A 17,767-nucleotide genomic window follows, 5' to 3' on the forward strand; every position below is an offset into this window, starting at 1 on the left:
GTTGGCAAGAGCTCAATTTTGTGTTATAACTTTATGTCAGTGTGATATAAACTACAGTGGCCTTAGAGGAGGGAATCTCAATTAAATATAAAAATGTAAACCAAATAAACCCTTTCCTGTCAACTTTCCTTTGGCCATGGTGTTTCATCACAGCAATAGAAACCCTACATTAAGACAACTTTCTTAAAGAACACTACATATTGAATACTGAGGTGCTTCAGAGAATGTTATTAAGTTAGAGTAGAACTCAGCTCCTTGTCATGTGGACTGATTGTTCAGTGGGTTGACTACCATCCACTACAATCCTGAACATAGGGTAATGATTTTTCAGAGCTACCATTCATACTGAGCTCTCTTGAGTAACAGACATTAAATGGTGGCCTTTTACAAAGCTCACAGTTTGAGTTAATAGCATCCCTCAGGTCAGTTTTGTTTCATATCCAAAATTTGTTCTAGATGTTGTCTTCCAGTTAGTCTTCAAATACATTCCTACCCTCCATCCAAGCACACACTTACCCCATTTCTTTCTCCCTATATTACTTAATTTTCTTCTCACTTAATTTTCAATCAAACTTTTATGAAAAGACAAAGGAGTAGTTTCTCATTCCTCTGTTTAAGACTACAGGCTTCTGTTTAGAAAAGTTAGTTGTGTGTGAGTCAGTCTTCTATGATACTACACAGCTGCAACTCCAACTTGCCTGCATTCAAACTCTTCAGAGATTCCAGCTTAGTGTGATGAATGCAACAATGGTGGCCAAGAAAGGGCTGAGATCTTGACATTCATTCTGTCTTCCAGGAAGGGCATAAAGTCAAACCTGATCCTCTTTCCAGTTCCAATTAAAGATGTATTTGCAAATAGAATGGCCCGTGTGTGCACATGAGTGTTTACACCCACACTTACAGATGAGAAGGTAGACACTAGATGCTTTCTTCCTCCACTTTCTACCTTAATCCCTTGAGATATGATTTCCTACTGAATTCAAGGTTGACTGAACAGACATCCCAGCTTTCACCTTTCTGTGTACCTTCAGTGTCCATTGACTATATGCAATTATTGCCATACTCGGACTTTATGTGTGTGCTGAGGATTCAAATTTGGGTCCCCATTCTTGCACAAGTGCTTTTACCCAGTTAGTTGTCTCCAAGTATCCCTATCTCCATGATTTTTAAATATTCTTTTCTTTAGTAAAACATTCTGGTTTTATCTCTGTGTACTTGGCATGTGTATATGTATATAGGCATATGCTATGCATGTGTAGATGTTTGTGTGAATGTGTACATGCGTGTATGAATTTGGAGGTCAGTAGTGGAAGTCTGTGTCTTGCTCTATGTCTTTTCTCATGCTCCTTTATTAAACAGCATTCCCTAAAAATTGAAGCTCTTTGGGTGGTTAGTCTGACTTGTCAAATAACTAGGTATTCGTGTTTCTACTTCATCTGGCACTGAGGTTGTAGGTATGCATGCTGTGCCCATTTTTTATATTGATGCTGGTAAAAGAACAAAAAAACTAACAAAAGCAGGTTCTGATGCTTTTCCAGAAAGTACATTACAGACTAAACCTTTTGCAATCCTCTATTGCTAAATTTTCCATGGTCTTCCAGACACTAACTCAGAACGTTTTTGCTCTTAAACACCTTTTATGAATTTCTTGTCTAGTCCTGGACCAGTAATCTTTGGGTATGTCTTCTGATTCCCTTGTATGGACTGCTGATGGCTCTCCATTGCTTTCTGGCGCCTTGATTTTATGAGTTGGTGCTTGTGACTCTGTGCATGCGGAGGGTTGTTCCCCTTGGATGGAACATGTCAATAGATGGTCTGCAAATGATGAACCCTTGGCAAGACAAAAGAGAGATAAGAACACATGAGGGAGATCCTTGTGAGAGAGAAGGAGTAGATATGAGCAACATTTCTCCAACCAGGCAAAGAGGCCTCAGGTGGTCACCTAGTAGTCTTTCATTCCATCATTATCTGTGGCCATTGAAACAAAGAGTATTCAAAGACACACATGAATGACATTGTTGTCAAATATTTACAAATTTTAAGTGTTGTTATGAAGAGTGGCTATAGTCAAGAGAAATTGGATCATAAAACATAATATGGAATTCACAAAGCTGCCTCATTGGGACCACTTCAAAGACTAATTACTGCACTGAGTTCTAATGAATATCGCCTGCAAATAATATAAATCATACACAAATAGGGGAAATGTTTATGTCTTAATGGAAGCGAATTCTAATTTGGTCTCCAAAGAAAGGCACACACATCTTTAGTAGCTTAATGAAATCTCTTAGCACATAAAGGATCACCAGTCTGTCCTGTGGACCCTGTATCTCACATACATGTAGACTAAGCATGGAGCATAAGTCTTAAACATGGAGCTGGATTGGACTTTTTCACAACTGTTCTAGTTTAATTTTTGTTTCTGTGATAAAAAACACCCAGAAAAAAAGCAACTTAGGGGAGAAAGGGATTGGTATAGTATACAGTTCTACATCACAGCCCATCATTGCAGACACAGGTGAATGAAACTATTCTGGATTTACATTCAAGAGTAAAGAGAAAAAAATGTCCTGTCTGCTTCATCACTGGATATTTTTTTGTCACCTGGACATACAATTCAGGGTCCCTGGCTCATAAATAGTGTTACTTGAAGTGGGTTGGCTTCTGGCCCATCAATTAAGTGAAGACAGTCCCTCCCCAAGACATGCCTCCAGGCTAAGCAGGTCTAGAGATTTCTTCATTTAAGATGATCTTTCTAGATGATTTCAGATTGTGTCACATCAATCGTGAAAGCCTAGTATTTGTCAAGCGAGAAGTTAAAAATAATGAAACTCTTAATTTCATCATTCAGCATTGTTCCCTGTCATTCATGAAAGGTTCCTATTCCATGACACAGGACATAAGGAAGTAGGTAAGAACAGAGTGCCACAGGAGGAGACAAGAGGTCTGCATTCAGTTGCAGTAATGGGATTTGATTCTATGCAAACACATTTTGAGCTAAAGGTAAGACAGGTTGTGGGATATTTTGTGCTAGTGTAAGCAGAAGCAGTGAAATAGAAGAAGATAATTGTTTCTTATTAAAGTGCTCAGAATACGGCTGAATAAAGTAAACCGGAGCCCATCAACTAAATGTGTTGCAGGCCTGGCATCCGCTTATTACTTCCTCTGAGGATTTTCAAGGATATTTTGAATAAGGAATGAATTGAGCCCAAGAAAGCCATAAGAGCAGAATGGATGAAGGAAGCTCAGAGCATTGAGGTTACTAATTTAGAAAGAAGTCTCAAAGAACTGTGTGGCAGACTTTCTTCCAACTACCCTGCCCTTCCCTGGTGCAAGATAAAAATTGTGTGAAATAACCTTAATTTTTACCTTTGCTCCAAAGGTGACCATAATTTCCACAGAATACAGCTTTGACAATAGGCTTCCAAATATTAGATTTTGTAAAAGCAGAATAATCTCACTCTGTTTTTAAAGATTTTTTCTATTTTAATAGAGTGTGTGTGTGTGTGTGTGTGTGTGTGTGTGTGTGTGTGTGTATGCGCATGTGTGCAGGTTTCTTCAAAGACCAGAAAAGGGCATCAGGTTTCAGGAACTAGAGTTACAGGCAGTTGCAAGCTGCCTCACATGGGTTTTCAGAAGTGAATTTGGGTCCTCTGTGAAAGTAGCACATGCTTGTAAATCCTAAGCCATCTTTCCAGTTCCCTATATTATTTCTTTAGGTTGACAAATGTTCCGTATTTACAGAGTAAATAAATTATGATTCTTTAATAAGTGATTCAATTAAATGAACAGTTTCATAACCTAGTCTCATAGGAACTCGCAGATACTGAACTGACAGCTAAGGAGTCCCATGACAATGCCCTAGGCCCTCTACATCTGTGTTACAGTTATATTGCTTGGTCTACATGTAGGACTCTGAGCAGTGGGAGCAGGGAATGTTCCTGACACTTTGGGAATCTCTTCCTCATACTGGGTTGCCTTACCAAGCCTTAGGGCAAGAGGGGGAGCTTAGTCCTACTTCCCCTTGATATGCCTTGCTTTGTTGACACTCATGGGAAGCCTGTCCCTTTCTGAACAGAAGCAGAGGGGAGTATTTTAATGGGTGGAGGGTCAAAAGGAAGGTGGGCAAAGGAATGCAAAAAGAAGAGTGAGTAGAAACTGTAGTAGTTTACTAAGTACTAATTACTTAGTAAAAAAGAAAGAAAAAAGTTGTTTTCCTTTCCATATAATTGTATGGGAGACACAGGGAATATGACTAAGCAATGGTAGAATAGTAACATTTCTTGATTCCTGACCCAAAGAAATACAACCCTTTGATAATATTGCAGTTTCTCTCACTGCATATTGTCTCTGTTCCAACAGATACCAATGTCTGTAAATATCAATTCAGTGCTTCATTAGGACTTTCTGGTGACTATCATCCTGCCTTCTTGGAACTCTTATCCACAGCAGAAACCACACATAAATGGAAAGAGGTGTTGGGTCCTTGTATTCATTTTTATTCTAGTGGGGGAGTGGCAGTGTCTCAAGCTGAGATTCTAATTGTCATCATGGGGAATTCATAAAAAATTATAAAAATATTACAGTTTATGAGTTTATAAAAAATTTCCTTGGGAAATTTGGTTGTTCATTCAGGTTTTAATTATAAACTAGTGTCTTTTTCAAAATTGTTTATTTTTGAAGATTAAATATATGTATAGAAAGTAATATGCTGTTTCATTTCTAGGTCTCAAAGTATTATGCTCTCAAAACTGTTTTTCCTCTTATAGCTGGAGAGACGTGCTCTTTGACCAATATCTCTGATTGTCCCCCCCTGTACTACCCACCACTCTCCTCATGGAGTCTGTGGGTCTACATTTTCAGAGACCATATGTCAGTGAGAATCTGTGATACCTGTCTTTCTGTGTCTGTCCTTTCCCACTTACAAGAGTGCCTCTAGGCCCAGCCATGTCACAAATGGAAAAGTGTCCTTTTTCACAAGACACTGTATACACAAACCACAATTCCTTCATTCAAGCTACAACAAACCTCTAGGGTTTACAGTAATATTTGGAGTGTGTCTCTTATGCAGAAAGGCATGGGGGCTGAAGGTATTTCTTTGAAATGTCCACTTTATTAAATATCTATGGATATATATTATATACAATATTACATATATATAATAGCTAAATCACATGGAAGCTCCATCTTAAAATATTCAATATAGTATTTGTCTGATTGTGTGTGTGTGTGTGTGTGTGTGTTTGCACATGCTAACATGTGACAGTGCACATGTGGAAGGCAGAGGACAACTTGGAAAAATCAGTTTCTCAGTCTACTCCATGGTTCCTTGAGATAAAACTCAGTTCTTTATCAACTGAGCCATCATCAATCCCATGTCTTAAAATCTCACATAATAGCATTCACCTTGTTTTCAAAAAAGTTATATAGTAAACATATCATGCATACTCTACGTGAGTTCTACTTTCTTCATTCTGTTACAAACTCTTATTGTCTCTTGTCTTTTCAGTAATGCCCATGCCAATGCATGTAATTCCATATCTCAATACGGTTTAGATTCTTATTTCTCTGATGAAAGTTGAGCACTTTTCTTGTTTTTTTTGTTGTTGTTTTTTTGGTTTTTTTGTTTTTTTTTTTTTTACTTTCTGTGATGCTTGTATGGTGTTTTTCAAGACAGCCCTGATTATTCTAGAATTCACTCTGCAGACCAGGGTGGGCTTAAACTCACAGAGCTCCACCATAACGACACTGTTCCCATCAACCCCCGGCACAGAAATTGATAGCCTTTGGAGCTACAAAACTCTGTGAGATTGCCTAGTATGGTTTCTAGAGAAATTTGGGGGCGTGAATTCACACCTAATAATTTCAACATTAAGCAAAGACAGGACATCGAGGAAATTAGCCATCGAATGGGAGAAAGAACTGACAGTGAACTGAGAATAAAACTAGAAGCAAAAATATGCTGAAAATAAATTTATCATGAAAGAGAAGGACAATGTGAAATGCTAACAAGAATTAGATATGCGTTGTGAATCAGCAATTGTATTTAGAAATGTATACATGCCACAGATGGCATTAGAAACTTTGGGGAAATGCCCAGATAAATCTGATAGGATTGTGATTGAGAGTCAGGAGGATGCAAGAATCAGAGACAAGAAGCATGGGTAGAGTCTAGGGGTACCTAGTGTAGACCAGATGAGAGTTCAAAATACTAGGGTAAAGGAGACTGAGGATGTTTATTTTAGGATAGGAAAATGGTAATGAGCATGAGGCTGTTGATATGAAGAAAGCAAACAGATTATAAAGGAGCCAGGAGGGTGATTCCTAAAGTACTGTCTTCAACTAGAGATGAAGGATGAGAAGAATATAAGCTGACGCTGAATGAGAGCACAAGTAGTTTCTTTGATACGACTCCCAAATGTGGGTTTAGGAAGATGGTCCAGTGGGCAAAGCATTTGCTGCACAACTTTGAGAATATGAGTTTGAATCCCAAGAACCCACATACAAAGCAAACACAGTAGTGCATGTTTATATTCTCCACAATCCTAAAGTGAGACAGATGCGGTGGAGCAAAGACTGGAATCCCTGGACCTCACAGGCCAGACCAGCGAGATAAAGCCTGGCCAGTGACAGACAGCAGAGACCTTGTCTCCAGAACTGTGGAAAGCAAAGGAGGACACAGGACATTGTTTCCTGATGTTACACTGAAGTGTGCACAGAAACGCTCACAAGAACTAACAGAAAGGATGGCAGAGAAGCCAAAGGAATTGCAAATGTTATTGTTTATTGCTTCAGTATTCTTAAATAGGAAATAAGGTCATTAGCTGAGATTGAGAAAAGAAAATCATAGACTGTCGTCTGAGAAAGAAGAAAGGCATTAAATGTTCGGATCCAAGAGGTAATGGGGCATAAGAAGTACATTTATTGAAACCACACAAGAGAGACTCACTTAAAGGTGGGCATAATCTAATGTGACCTATGAATGATTCATATTATTTATATTTTTCTTCCCTCACTTAAGCCACTAAGAACAGTGTCATTGGTTCTGGTTCTGCCACCCCAATACCCACCCACAGTGACCCATGATGAGCCAAAGAACTTAAGTTTGTATAAGTCTGGTCATGGTGATGATCAGGTAATTTAGTTGAGAGGAGAGGCCTTGAAAATGTTGAACGTGATTGCCATCTTCAAGGACAATTGACTGTTAATCTTACATCTTAGAGAGAAGACTGGGTCTTAGAGGAAGAGGTAAAAGATGAGGAGGATAATGGGAGAGATAGGTAATTGATTTGTATTGTAGCAGTTCTAGAGTTGAAAGCAATAACAAATACTGAAGTTTGATACTGATTCTATGATAATACATCCCAACAAGTAGTGTGAAAATTGGTGTCTTCATGCATAAAGAAAACACGATTTGGTTGACTGCTTTGGACCTAACTAGTGAAAGAGGAGCTGCTCCCTGGTAAAGATGTATAAGACATTGCTAACTAGAAAGAGAAGTAAGTGTAATAAGTAAAAGGCAAAAAAAAGGCAACAGAAAATATAGTCAGAGAGCGTAGAAGGTGAGGGAAAGTATACAGTGAACTAAGTTTAAGGGGGAATGGTAAAAGGTAACACAGCATCTTCTAACCATATCCAAGTTTAGCTCAATCTAAGGACATTGGGGAGCTATTAAAACAATTGAAACAGTGACATTACTTCACAAGTTGCATGCTTATTTGAATATGTGGCATAAAAATATACAAATGTGAAAGATAGAGAAGTGTGACTGCAAGCAAAGTAACTCATTCAGATGTCACAAACACTCGGGGTAAATGCCTTCCAGGCTACTTTAAAGTGTGTGGGTAGAACACGGCTTCATACTTGATTTTACGGAGAGCAGTAGGTTTTGAATGTGGAACCTATGGGAGACAGCACTGGTGAGAAACACAGGAAGGACTTGAGGACATCTATACGGATTCTAACGTGAGCAAAAAATAAATAAATGAATATGGTGCCACCAAACGAGGTGCTCAAACTGTAATAGACATGGGTTAGTTTTGTTTGTTTGCTTGTATTTTGTGTTTGCATGAATGAGCATCCAATCCAGGCAGGATTTTGCCTGTGGGAATCAAGTGCTTTACCAGAAACATACATCCTCAGCCCTGAGTTTTCACTTCCTAATTCAATGGTAAACATATCTAATACGGGGTTATGTACCTCATCCCTGCCAGATATGTCACAGCACCAGGAAGACTGTTGCTTTAGTCTATTTTAACTAGATTGAAAACATTTTAAAGATACACACTTCAAGAAGATATAGAATACGGAACTAGGGGGACTGGGGAGATGGCCTGATCAATAAATTGCTTGCTATGCAAGCATGAGGACCTGAACTTGGATCTCCAGTGTTCATGTAAAACCTGCAGTACTGAGAATGTGGAGATGGGAGGCTTTACAGGGCCCCATCACCACCCAGTCTAACCAGTCAGTGAGCTCTTGGTCAACCAGTGAGAGATCCTATTTCAAAAAGTTAGGTGGGGATGAGCCAGGGAAGACTCAGTATTAACCTTTAGCTTCTACAGGTGCAAAAATGGATATGAACACTATATATGCATACAAATTAATCTCTCTCTCTCTCTCTCTCTCTCTCTCTCTGTCACACACACACACACACACACACACACACACACACACACACACACACACACACACACGATGTCCTGACTTCTAGAGAGTGCAGATTACGATCAATATCATACAGTGTAAGCTAGGATAAAGATGGACAGGCCTCCGAGCTTACAGAATCCAGGTTGTTCCCCGAGAGAAACATCAGGCTGAATTCTGAAGGATGAGGAAAGGAGCCTAATGTGAAAACTTCTCACTGGAGACCCCTTTGGGAAGGGATGACGGGCTAACTGGGGCTATTGCATTCTAAAAAAAGCCTGTGACCATTGTAACCACCTAGCCATAGTTTCTACACCAGACCCTAAAATCTATTAAATAAGTACATTAAGAAGTTCTTCAATTTCTAAAACTTTCATTTGTTTTTTTGTATCTGTAAAATTAATAAAAAGAAAAGAACTTTCTAGATGAACATGGAAGACAGGAACTCAATCATAATGAATTTGCTTAATAAGGCAAGCAATGTAATTCTGTTCAGCTTGACAAGGGCATCTTTTAAAATGTGGATGTGATTCATTTGAAAAAGGATCCTCATCACCATGTTTAATTCTAGTTAATTTTGTTTGTTTTAGTATAAGTTTCACACTATTATTTTCAATTAAAGAGTTTTTTCATACTAATATATTCATTGTATGTTTCTGTATGAGTGCACAGTGTGCCATGTCATGTGTGTAGAAATCAGAAAACAACTTCTCAGAGCCAGTTCTTCCTTCTTATGCATGGAACCCAGGGATGGAATGCAAGTCGTCAAACACTGTTGCCTGCTAAGATATCTCACTAGGTCCAACTATTATATTTTTAAAGTAGTATTGATAATAACTGTTGTGTAGCTCTCATGTGCAGAAAGGAATAAAAGTATAGATTTGGCTCAAAGGTATAAAAAAGGAAGAAAAAAGAAGATATATATATATATATATATATATATATATATATATATATATATATATATATAACTTGAGTGTATCAACATTGTATCAACATTAAAAGAAACCACTAAAATTTTATGCAGTACTTGCCGGGGACCAGAGTGCATTCTGTTACAAATATTTATTTAAGGAACATATTTGGAAAAAAAGAGATAACTGCATCCCAAAAATCATTTTTATTTTTAATTTCCATATTATAAACAGCAAATCTCTGCCCAAATTCATGAAGAAAAAGTATCCCATTTATGCACAACACTACTAATGTATACTAGAGAGAAAAATGAGATCAAGTGGGAAAAAATGCAGTATGATGCATTGCTCTCAGTGTGCTTCTGACCTGGGACTTAGCCTATTCTTTAGTTTGTTATGTTGATAGTGCATTCCCTGTGACAGTTTGCTACCTTGGGACTGTAAATCTAAAGTGTTTACCATTGTGTGGGCTTGAGAAAAGAGTGTGGTGATAGAGAACCCAAGGGAAGAGAGAGACAGTGAATATTAACAGTCACAGAAAGGCAGAGAAAGGCAAAGAGCATGCAAGTACTGGCACGATGACCAAGAATATCAATCTTGACCACAAGCCCTGTTGTTTTCCTATGGTTGTCCACAGTGAGAAAAACGAGTCTGTTGAGGAAGATAAAAGCAATGAGGAAGTGTGCAGGGATGGATCAGAACCATACTTCTTGGCTCAGATTTGAGTAAATATACTTTTCTCCATAATGCCCTCAGAATATGATGCTGTACTTTGCTCCCAGCCTTTTGTGCTCCCGTGTGTACTATGGGAGAGAACTTCTGGTGTCTGAGGAAGACTCCAACTGTACATAAAGTGCTCATGAACCCTCAGAGCGGACAGAGCAACTGAGACCATTAGCCATGTTGAAGAGGAGAAATGGGAAAACATGCGTGCGATAAAAAAGCCAGTGAAAGTTTGTCTTCCACATCACTTTTTCCATGTAGAGTAGCTTTCAGATTGAAAATGGAAATCACACTAAAGTAGCAATTCTGTTTATGCTGCAACACTTTGTCTTCCTCACTCCCTCAATCCTCTCCTTCCCCCTCCCATGGAAAAAGGCAAGGAAGACAGTCCTTCATATACCTTCATATACTTCCAAAATTCCATTTATTTTCCATTCATTTTGTAGCCTCTGAGGCTCAGTGGATTGATTTCCTGACCCCAGGGATAGCGAAAAGTTACTTGAAAAACACTCTCCTGTCAAAATTTGAATTTTGTCATGCAAGTTTAGGTTGGTCACCGAGTCTTAATCACACCACACTCAAACTGGAAACATTACATTAAACATTAGTGGATGGAAACAGGTAAGTTTCTTCTTCCTCAACCTCAGAAGTGGAAGGTGATTTTCAGAGAACCATGCCATGAGAATAACCAAGCCATGCTCATGTTTTCATATTCCAGTTACAAAACTGGTCTGTGGGTGTGCTTGTCAAAGTGGTCCTCTTATTTCCTCTGTCTTTCCTCCTCCCCTTTTCCCCTCTTCCTTTCTTTCCTCCTCTCTATCCCCTTTCTTCATCTTTCTAACTGTTCTTGTGAGGCAGGATCTCATTCTGTAACCCAGCTGTCCTGAAATCTGAATATGCCTATATCCACTTCATAAGTGCTGACATTATAACTCTATGTCACCATAATTATCTCAAACTAGACTAGTAATTTAAAACAGCACATATAGAAAACAAGAACAACACAGAGACACACTTATGCTGCTATATTCAGAAGTTTATATTTCAATGCCAATGAATTTATAAATCTTAAAAATCTTTAATGCTGAGTTATTGAGGCCCAGAAAACAGAAACAAACAATTCATGAACAATTTAATCCTGTTTTTCTGTGTTGTGCTTGCTAATTTTAATTTTAATCCTTCCGTACCTTTTTGCTTTCAAGGAAGTTTACAAGTTCGCTATCGGCTTAACAAGGAAGAAAGTCATGTGTTCACCATCAACACAGAGAACTTGGCCAACAGAAAAGTGCATCAGGTGAAGATTAGCCGAGAGGGGCACGAGCTTTCTGTTCAGGTATTTTAATTCTCATTTTCCACCCAGCCTACATGCCAAGGCTTCTCCATCACACATATTTGAGCTTCTATCCCCAGCCACATACTGTAGTATAGAGTTGCCTTAGACTGAGGAGGAAACAAGTGATGTAGAAACCCTCAGAAAGGAACAGGTCTCCTCTACACATCACGATTCACTTCCTAGTACAAAATGGGCATTGACCACAAGGAAGTGGTGGCTGGGTAGAGAAGACAGAGAAGGTTCTTAAATGATTCAATTTATGCTGGAGAGGTTGTGGAGTAAAGGAAATGCTCCAGAACTGCTGGTGGAAATGCAAGCTGGTACAGCCCCTTTTGGATGTCAGAGTGTCAATTTCTCAGAAAATTAGAAAATGACCTTCCTCAAGACCCAGTTGTAACATGAGGGCCTGTTTGTTGGGGTTTACGTCCTGCCCAGTTTTCCACAGCTGGCAAGCTCTGAAGAATATCACAGAGATCTCCATAAGTTATAAAAATGATTGGCCCATTAGCTCAGGCTACTTATTAGCTCTTGTAGTTTATATTAACCCATTGTTCTTATCTATGTTAGCCACATGGCTCAGTAACTTTCTCAGTGGGGCAGCTCACATCTTGCTTCTTCGGTGATCTGGAAAGAACTGTGGAGGGAGCTTCCTGCTTCCCAGAATATTCCTGTTCTCATCACCCCGCCTCTACTTCCTGTCTGGTGGACCCACCTATACTTCTTGCCTGGCCAATCAGCATTTATTTAAAACATAATTGACAGAATACAGACAATTCTCCCACACCACTCAGTAGTACCACTTTTGGGTATATATCCAAAGGAAGCTCAATTGTGCCACAAGGACATGTGCTCAACTATGTTCATAGCAGCATTGTTTGTCATATCCAGAACATGGAAACAATCTAAATGCTTCATGACCAAAGAATGGATAAGGAAAATGTGGTACATTTACAAATGGTGTACTACACAGAAGAAAAAAATAATGACATCTTGAATTTTGCAGGCAAATAGATGGAGCTAGAAAACATCATATTGAGTGTGGTAACTCAGACCCAGAAAGACAATTATCAATGTACTCACTCATAAATGGTTTGTAAACATAAAGCAAAGAAAACCAACCACAATTCACAATCCTAGAGAACCTAAACAACAAAAAGGACCCTAAAAGAGGCATACATATATCTAATCTACATGAGAAGTAGATAAACACAAGATCTTCTAAGCAAACTGGGAGCATGTGTACCTTGGGAGAAGATTAAATGGAAGGGGAGAGGCAAGGAGGAGAGCAGAGAAAAATGTAGAGCTCAATAAAAATCAATAAAAAAAATGATTTGTGTGATCACAGGCATAACTATCTAAGAAAACAGAGTGTGGTAGGCTTCTCTGAAAGATTAGTGACTCTGTATAAAGAGTCAAGAGCAGAGCAGGGCATATCGGAATATAAAGTCCAGCCAAAGTCTAGATGACCCTTCTTTCCTCATAACCTAAAGGGAGAGTGTTTCATGGCTGTTGCTGTAATAAATGTACTGACAAAATCCAACTACAGGCAAAAGGGATTTATTTTTGCTCTTAATTCCAGGTTACAGTCCACCATAAGAGCAAAGTCAAGGTGGCAGAAAGTTAAAAAAAAAAAACAAAAAGAAAACAACTAGTTCATTGAACTTTCAAGAGCAAAGAGAAATGAATGTATCTATGATCACTTGTTTTCTTGCATTAGCTTGATTTCTAATGTCATACAGTTTAGGACGCCCTGACTGGAGAATGGTGTTGCTCGCAGTGGGACGGGTCTTCTCACATCAATTAACATAAGATTATTCCTTACAGAATTGTGTACACAGGTCAGTGCAACATAGGCAATCTCTCATTAAGACTTTTCCAGGTAATTCTGGGATGTGTCAAGTTTATTACTAAACTAAGACAAGTGGAATGAGTTTGGGTTTAAGCTTTGGAGTATACTGGGTCGACTCTCCATTTTTGAATTATCTATGATCTTGTATGGAAAGATATGTTTTAGAGCACCTTGAGTGCCAGGAGACAGAAATCAGCCAGGTAGATTCTATGTCCTTGGAACATTTCATAGGGGGACCATGGAGAGAGTTTCAAGGGTGGCCAGTGAGCAGCATTGGAGACCATTTTAATGTGGATTGTGTGAGGAAGAATGATTACTAGTTATTCTAATTAGATGTACGTTTAGGAATAATTATTGAATATTTCATGCAAATAATTCCTATACCCTCAGAAATTAACTTATTGCCTGTTACAATATCCCTGAAATGAGTAGAGGGTCACATCTTTGAGCTTATTTGGATGGGAAATGTTGTTGCTGATCTGTGAATGGTAGAAATAGTAATGGTAACCTCCTGTTTGTGTACTGTGTGTGGGTACCATGTAGAGGCCAGAGGACAACCTTAAGTCTCATTCCTGAAGAGGCACAGTTCCTCCTCAGGTTTTTTTCTTTTTTTTTATACAAGGGCTCTTATTGCTCTAGAAATCTAGAAAGGAGGCTATGTTGGCTCTCCTGTGAGCTCAAGAGATCTCTTCTACTTTTCCTCCCAAGTCCTGGTAGGACAAACACATTGCACCATACCTGACATTTTAGATGAGCTCTGTGGATCAAACTCACATCCTTAGATTCATATGGCAAACACTTCACTAACTGAGCTACCCTTACAAGCTTTGTTTGTTTATACTTTTAATGAAGCCTTCATGGAAAACTGTGGCATGTCCTGTAGAGCATTTCACATATAACATTTTTAGCACCTTTTTATTTTCTGTGCTCTTCACAAATAAAAACAGAGAAGTAGAACACAGAGAGAGCAGTAAGATGTATGTGTTTGCCTTCTCGGTCTACGTATTTTCACCAATCAATTGATAGTCAATAATAAGCAGCCACTTGCTATTTGTAAAGTGCTGAAGACAGCAGAAAAGACTAGAGCAGAAACTATGTGTGTTTAACCTTAAGTCAGTTTATTGGCTCAGAAAGACAGCATGTTCGTCTTTTGGACCATCCTTACCCCTCTCAAGCAAATCTGTATTTCTTTCTCCTCATCTGGAAAAACCTGTTTAGAGTATAAAAACAAGCACAACAAGAGCAAAAAGCAGGGCCCTGGTATATCCTTAGTCTCTGCTCAGGCAGTAAGGAACATTTCAGGAATGCTGCCTACCAGCCAGAGAGAAAGTACAGGTGCTCATCAATGCACTCAGCCAACGGTATCACAAGACTCCTCACTGTCCCCATGATTCTAATTTGAATTTTCCAATTACCTTTTCAAGGATAGGTAGACAAGTCTGGGTACTTAAAGAAATAGAGAGGAATTCCAAGTTCCAGAAACTACATGACCACAGACAACTCTTAATATAATAAATAATGTGTGACTTGGCTAACTTATTCATCTTTGTGAGTTATCTGTCACTAGGTTGATCTATGTTATAGCATTGTAAGGAGAAAGACATTTGGAAGTATGTATTTGTGTCAAATTTTTTATATTCTTTACTAAATAAGAAATATTATGGTCTAATTCACAAAGCAGTAATGTAGTATTAATTCAGATACTATGGATCATTGTTTGTACTAAAGTCACAGGATAAATGACAAGTTCAGGAGGTTCCTAAAGAGCGTCACTCTTAGCAGATGTGTATAGAAAGAAAGTAATAAAAGAACGAATTGGGTGGATAGTTTAGATATTAGTCCTGATCCATTTGATTAAAGCAGATTCACTCACCCCATTATATTACTGTCTGTCTTTCTTTCTAGCATATGTACTAGGAAATGATGAGGATTGAATAATTTAGAAGTTCAGAGTGGAGATTGGAGGACAGGAGTCAGGGTTCAGTTGATTAAGCATTTGCCTTGTCAGTATGAGAACTCAGTTCAGACCCTAGAAACATTATAACAACCTAGGAGAGTTGACAAGCACATACTTGTATTCTCTGTGATGTTGAGAAAGGCGATAGAGACAAGTTGATCCCTGGGAGCTTGCTAGCCAGGTAACCTGGGCTATTTGATGAAGTTCCAGGCCAAAAAAAAGATTCTGTCTCAGATAAAAGTTAAAGACACCTGAGGAATGGTACCTGAGGTTGTCCCCTGACTTTTAAGTACACAGATGTACACTCTTCCCCAAAGTGAAAGAGATTGGAAAAATCTATTGGATCTAACTAGATGGAGAAAAATGGAAATAGCTTTGTGGTGTATCCCAGAAGGAGGAAGAGGATGAGAGCAAGCCAGATTCAGTGGTATGTGAAGTCAGAGGTGATTACTAAAGGAGGACCCTAAAAATAAAGCCCTGGAGAATCCAGCAGTGACTTCTGTTGAGCCTCCAGTGTTACATAATCAGTTGTATCTCATTGGTAACAATATGTGCAGCTTTCCTCCAGTATTTACCAAACTGTTTCATGAATAGGAAGCTCTACAGTCCACACACAAGAACAGGTCAGGGTTAGCTCAGAGAAGAAAGATGTGGTGGCTATAGGAGTAAGAGGGGAGGAATAAGTGTTGGGTTCCATTTATTGTGCCTTTGCAGGTAGTAGATGGGCTTCTCTGTTTACTTGCTGTCAGTGAAGAATTGGGTGAAAAATTCTCAGTAGGGAGATAAATATTTGAAAATAGGTCTATAGGATCTCCAAGGAAATAGAAATCTATAAAAGATCTTATTTTACAAGGAAGAAAGAAAAGTACTTCATTTGTTTTGTGGAACAACTTCCGTGACACTTCAAATCTCCCTTGAAAGAAAATCCCTGAATGGAACCTACCCTGTGTGAGACTGTAAAGTTTTTAACAAAAGTTTTGCTTCACGCCATATAAAAACCTGGGCTGATGGTGTCGTTTTGTTTCCTACAGGTGGACCAACAACTCTTCAGTTATAGCTTCTCCCCAGAAGTTGAGTTCAGGACAGCAAGGTCACTCGTCCTAGGCAAAGTCACAGGTCTGTTTCTCTTTCCTTTACTTTTCGATGGATGTTGTTAAAATTAATGGCTGAGTAGTCTCTGTTGCTGTAGTCAGCAACTGCAGACATGGCTCACATCTATTGTCTTGGTACAGACTTTGAAGCAGGATATACTAAGACGCACATGTGGCAATGGTGCAGGAAACCACTCATGTCTACTTTATTAGAACACTAGTTAATCATTATTGGTTGATTATTTGTGGTAATTGTTTTGTTGGTTAATTGTTAGTATCAGGGAGAAAAGTAATCAGGTAATAAAGTAAAATAATAACATTTTAATTTAAATTTATATTCATTAACTATTTTTCTATAAAGTCAACTTTTGCTTAAATTTCCATATGTGTGTGTGTGCATGTCTGTGTGCATGTGTGTGTGTACGTATGCACACATACTTGAATTTCCTTAAATGAAGTAGGAAACTGAGCTTAATGAAGAATGAGAATTGAAACCTCACATTAGAAGAGTGGGTTCTCCTCTTGTTCTCATACAGGTTTTGTGAAATTTCACTTTCTGCTTGAGAATATTTATTGCATGTTCAGCACTGAACTTTTCAAACTTTTCTCAAAAAATAAACATTTTAAATAATATTCTATCTTTAACAATGACTTTTAGATCTTAAATTTATTTTCCTTACAATTAATGTAGATAAGGAGCCTTTGGTTTGGTCACAGTTTGATTATCCTTCTGTTTTAGTTTTGTTTCTTTTTAAGCTTGTATTATCTTGTGTAGAACACACAGTAAAGTTTAATTTTGAGTATTGTACATGTGTACATGTATAATGTGTGATGGATGCACATTTACATATGTGACTGTGGACAAGGATATAGCATGGGATGTTTTGGGAGTTCAACAGCTTGGATGTTGACTGTTCTACATTGTTTGAGATAGGATCTTTTGTTCTGTGCTTTGTGCACAAGTGTAGAGAATTCTGGCTTATTAGTTCCCAGGGATTCTACCTTTTCCTTCCATTATTCTGTAAAAATATTGGAATTTCACATACCTCTACCATTAAGGCTTACTTTACTTGGGTTTGGGGGATTGAAACTCAGATCTTCAAGAAGCTAGCTCCAGTTTTTTTTTTCTTTTTCTTTTCTTTTCTTTTTTTTTTTTAACTCTCTATATAATCTGGAAATCTATGTTGTACAAATTAGCACATTTGGACTTCTGCTTGACCCCTTATTTCCCAGCAATTCAACCATTTTTGTGTT

The 17,767-nt window shown here is 38.3% G+C and overlaps 1 protein-coding gene across 1 annotated transcript in view; it reads left to right on the top strand.

Moving 5' to 3' along the window:
• Positions 1 to 17,767, top strand: part of LOC148118756 (contactin-associated protein like 5-1-like) — a 918,003-nt gene that overhangs the window by 841,574 nt on the left and 58,662 nt on the right. Inside the window, exons 20-21 of the mRNA XM_087899418.1 lie at positions 11,486 to 11,616; positions 16,454 to 16,538. Of these exons, the coding sequence (XP_087755544.1) occupies positions 11,486 to 11,616; positions 16,454 to 16,538 (216 nt within the window). The remainder of the gene's footprint in view (positions 1 to 11,485; positions 11,617 to 16,453; positions 16,539 to 17,767) is intronic.

The sequence above is a fragment of the Myodes glareolus genome, chromosome 20 (assembly GCF_982192425.1).
Source record: "Myodes glareolus chromosome 20, mMyoGla1.1, whole genome shotgun sequence".
NCBI classification, from domain to species: domain Eukaryota; kingdom Metazoa; phylum Chordata; class Mammalia; order Rodentia; family Cricetidae; genus Myodes; species Myodes glareolus.